At 40.6% G+C, this 3,164-nt stretch overlaps 2 protein-coding genes across 2 annotated transcripts; one reads left to right on the top strand and one right to left on the bottom strand.

The window, feature by feature from the left end:
* Window positions 1–775: 775 nt before the first annotated feature.
* On the top strand, window positions 776–2,058 carry LOC109536489 (allergen Tha p 1). Its single transcript, XM_019902725.2, has 2 exons — window positions 776–1,180; window positions 1,849–2,058. Exons 1-2 carry the CDS (start codon window positions 1,021–1,023, stop codon window positions 1,995–1,997), a joined length of 309 nt encoding a protein of 102 aa, XP_019758284.1. The 5' UTR covers window positions 776–1,020; the 3' UTR covers window positions 1,998–2,058.
* LOC109536487 (ejaculatory bulb-specific protein 3) lies at window positions 2,025–2,645 on the bottom strand. The gene is made up of 2 exons (XM_019902724.2): window positions 2,342–2,645; window positions 2,025–2,289 (listed from the first exon to the last, which is right to left on the bottom strand). The coding sequence occupies exons 1-2, from the start codon at window positions 2,532–2,534 to the stop codon at window positions 2,096–2,098; spliced, it is 387 nt and encodes a 128-aa protein (XP_019758283.1). The 5' UTR covers window positions 2,535–2,645; the 3' UTR covers window positions 2,025–2,095.
* Between the last annotated feature and the right edge of the window lie 519 nt (window positions 2,646–3,164).

Below are 3,164 nucleotides of genomic sequence, written 5' to 3'. Positions count from 1 at the left end.
TCTAAATACATTTTTCTTGAGACGTCGGAGAGACTTCTCTGAGGCTGTATTTTACTGGTAAAGAGTTATACTACAAAGTACAGTAAATGAAAATTTCATTACTGACTGGCCAAAAAAAGTTATGGAACCATTTTCTAGAAACAAAACTAAATTAGTTATTGAAACTTAACAAAACGCTGAAATCGACGGCTTTTTTTTATTTTTGAGTAAACTAATGAACGGATTTTAATGTAGTTTATCTGATATCATAGGTATTATTAATACTTGAAAAAAATATAAAACTTTTTTTCAATAGCATCAACGGTTCAACAATTATGCACAAAAACGGGCTTTCGCACTTTCTTTAATTATTTATAAATAATTGTCTATAAACAATGTTCGACAGCCGGAAATCGAGCACAAACTATAGTCTCAATATTCTGACATCCTTCCGAACAACTTAATAATAATCTTTTACCAATATTTATCATGGGCCAAAATAACATGTGACAAAAAATAACAGACACTTGGAACAGGTACGAGCTTGGAACAGTCACACATGGAACCTGTGCCTGAAAAATACTGGTTTGTGGCATCACTACAGTAAAGCACCACTGAAACTTTTTTCAGGGCTTTAAAGACGCGAAAATTCACCAGTTTCAACCTCACTCTACCTCAAAACTGATCAAAGCAGCAAATTAAGATTACCACAAGTGCCTTTCATTGGGAGAACCCATTAAGTAATCACCCAAACAATCCGAAGTTCTTATTGTGTCTGATAGTCATTTCCTGGTTGCAGCTTAGACCAGTAGGCTTCGCCTGATAATTCACTTGTTAACGGTTCCCACGTTTTCTGTGATTCCCCATCACTCAGATGAACCATTAGGCAAAACCCTCCTAGACTAAACATGGGTTACCTGCCTACCTGCTGGACGTGGTACCGTGAAAGGTGCTCATTACTTCTTAATAACATTCCTTGGGAATGGTGCCCGAACTTGGCGCCAGTCTTAGTACGATCTTGGCCTAAAGTGGAACCCAAAAATGGCCCCTTTCCCCCAATCTTGGCTCCAGTTTGGTGCGCTTCTACTCCTGCTCGCCCTTGTCCAGGGACAGATTTTGAACGGCAACGTTTATGTGGAGAAACAGCTTTTGTGCGCTCTGGATCGCGCCCCATGTGACAATCTCGGCAGGCAAATCAAAGGTAACTTAATTTTTCTTCATTAATCCAGTTTTAAGGGCACCTACCTACATTAGGCAAGAAATCGGTAGCAGTCGAGTTTTAGATTCAGGAGCATATCTAAGATAAATCCAAGTGAAAGTTGCGGCCCATTCCAGCGCAAAAATAAAAACGTTTCGAGGTTAATTGGCTCCTTCAGTCCATAACGCAATTGTACTAGTTCGCATTGGGGTCTTTTTTTATTTCATAGGTCAACGATACTTGCTTGATTAACAGGAAATGTTCCATTCCATCGCTGCTAAAAGTGAATTTTCTAAAATCAGACTTTATTTTTTTTAGTCTAGTAGGGAAAGGTCTGCCAGATTGGGAGGATCTGTTGCTAAAATGATTCTCTGTAGGGCCAATGGAGGAATGTCTGCCGAATAAAACAGACAAGAGTGCAGAAGGTTTTGCAGGCAGAAAGTTTTTTTGAACCCAATTTTTCGGGTTTTTTGCAGAAGCTAAAACCCAAAGCAAAACTTCAGTTTCGGCTAGATTCAAAGAGCAATGAGCTATTAGTTCCCATCAGCCGTTGAAGGCTGCCAAGCCCCAAAATTCCCCCAGGAAATGTTTAACTTGTTGACTTATGGAAATTGACAAACTTCTTCGCCCTTTTCAACCCCCCTAAAACTGTAGTGATTATTGATTTTTAGATGCTTTGCCCGAAATAATTGGAAAAAACTGCAAAGCCTGCGACAACAAACAATTGTCGAACGCTAAACGAATCGCCCGCTTTGTGCAGAACAAGTACCCGAACGTGTGGAACGACTTGGTGAGGAAATATGGAAACCCCACGAACTGAAACCTGTCGCGACAACAAACAAAAGTGTACTTTTTTGGAAAATTAAATTTATTTTACTTTATTTTATTGGCCATTTATCAACTGGTTACAGCTTGTGCCTAGGCAGTTGTCTCAGTCTTCAGCTCTGCTGTGTACTTTTGCTTGTAGACGCCTTCGGGGTCGTACTTTTTGCTCAATCGGTCCCAATCTTTGGCTCTGCGGGTCTGCAGATGTCTGATCACCTTCTCAGTGGTGGATTTCTGCTTTTCGTTGCATTTCGAGCAGCCACTAGCCAAAGCATCGGGAAGAGTCTCTAAAGGAAACCAACCCAACTAGAGAAAAAAAACCAAAAACTTTCAACTTACTCCTCAATTCCCTCCCTTCGGGCGTACAGGGCCCTTCCTCCATCAGGCATTTGATGTAGTTGGTCAGCACCCGATCATTCTTCAGTATTTTGTCGACGTCCACATTGTCGTATTTGCTGGTGTACGGGCTGGACTGGGCCGAAATCAGGACCAAAAGGGCCGAAACAACGAAGAAAACACTCGCGCAATGCATTCTCACTGCAACCAAGTGCCTGCTAATGAGCTGCAGATGAACAAATTCAGACTTTTAATGATCGCCAATCGTTTCATTTGCTTCATCGCTTCGAGACTAGCGATTTTGGGGGGAACTCTTAAGAAAGTAAAAGTGGTACGTTCTTCGTACGTTCAGGTTTCGTCATGGGACGATTCTCCCATTAAAATCAAACATTGTTTTCCATTGCTTTGTATTGATTATGCAGCAGGTGCAAGGGCGGATACATTCAATTCTCTATCCAACGATGCCAAAACGAATTCTGTAGCTCGAATGGTTCTTGAGAAACTTCGAAAAAAGCAGCGTCATGTTCAAGTGAATTTTGCAACTAAAAAAAAAACCACGCAAATCTAAAACTTCTTGAATTCGATCCTTGTTTGAGAAAACTGCCAACATTTCCCCATCCATGGTTCACTTTCCAAAAAGGCCATTTATTTCTGTCTAGAATGATGTACAAATGAGCGTTCTTACTCATATTGTCTCCGAGATATGAGTAAAAACGGGCCGGAAAACATGGAATTTTGGCATAATCTTGCACCTAAGTGTGTTATATTCAAATTTCGCTTTCTGGGTCAAAACTACTCGAATTTCCTCACTCACGTTGTTACGACT

The sequence above is a fragment of the Dendroctonus ponderosae genome, unplaced genomic scaffold (assembly GCF_020466585.1).
Source record: "Dendroctonus ponderosae isolate FM_Combo_2020 unplaced genomic scaffold, Dpon_F_20191213v2 Dpon_F_20191213_6, whole genome shotgun sequence".
Lineage (NCBI taxonomy): Eukaryota > Metazoa > Arthropoda > Insecta > Coleoptera > Curculionidae > Dendroctonus > Dendroctonus ponderosae.
This window is presented reverse-complemented; position numbering and strand designations above follow the sequence as displayed.

Excerpts from the sequence above, each read along its gene's own strand:
- LOC109536489 (XM_019902725.2), top strand. The coding sequence starts at position 1,021 with ATGGCCCCTTTCCCCCAATCTTGGCTCCAGTTTGGTGCGCTTCTACTC. Across the intron at positions 1,181-1,848 it reads TCTCGGCAGGCAAATCAAAG|ATGCTTTGCCCGAAATAATT; the intron begins GTAACTTAATTT and ends ATTGATTTTTAG.
- LOC109536487 (XM_019902724.2), bottom strand. The coding sequence starts at position 2,534 with ATGCATTGCGCGAGTGTTTTCTTCGTTGTTTCGGCCCTTTTGGTCCTG. Across the intron at positions 2,290-2,341 it reads CGAAGGGAGGGAATTGAGGA|AGACTCTTCCCGATGCTTTG; the intron begins GTAAGTTGAAAG and ends GGTTTCCTTTAG.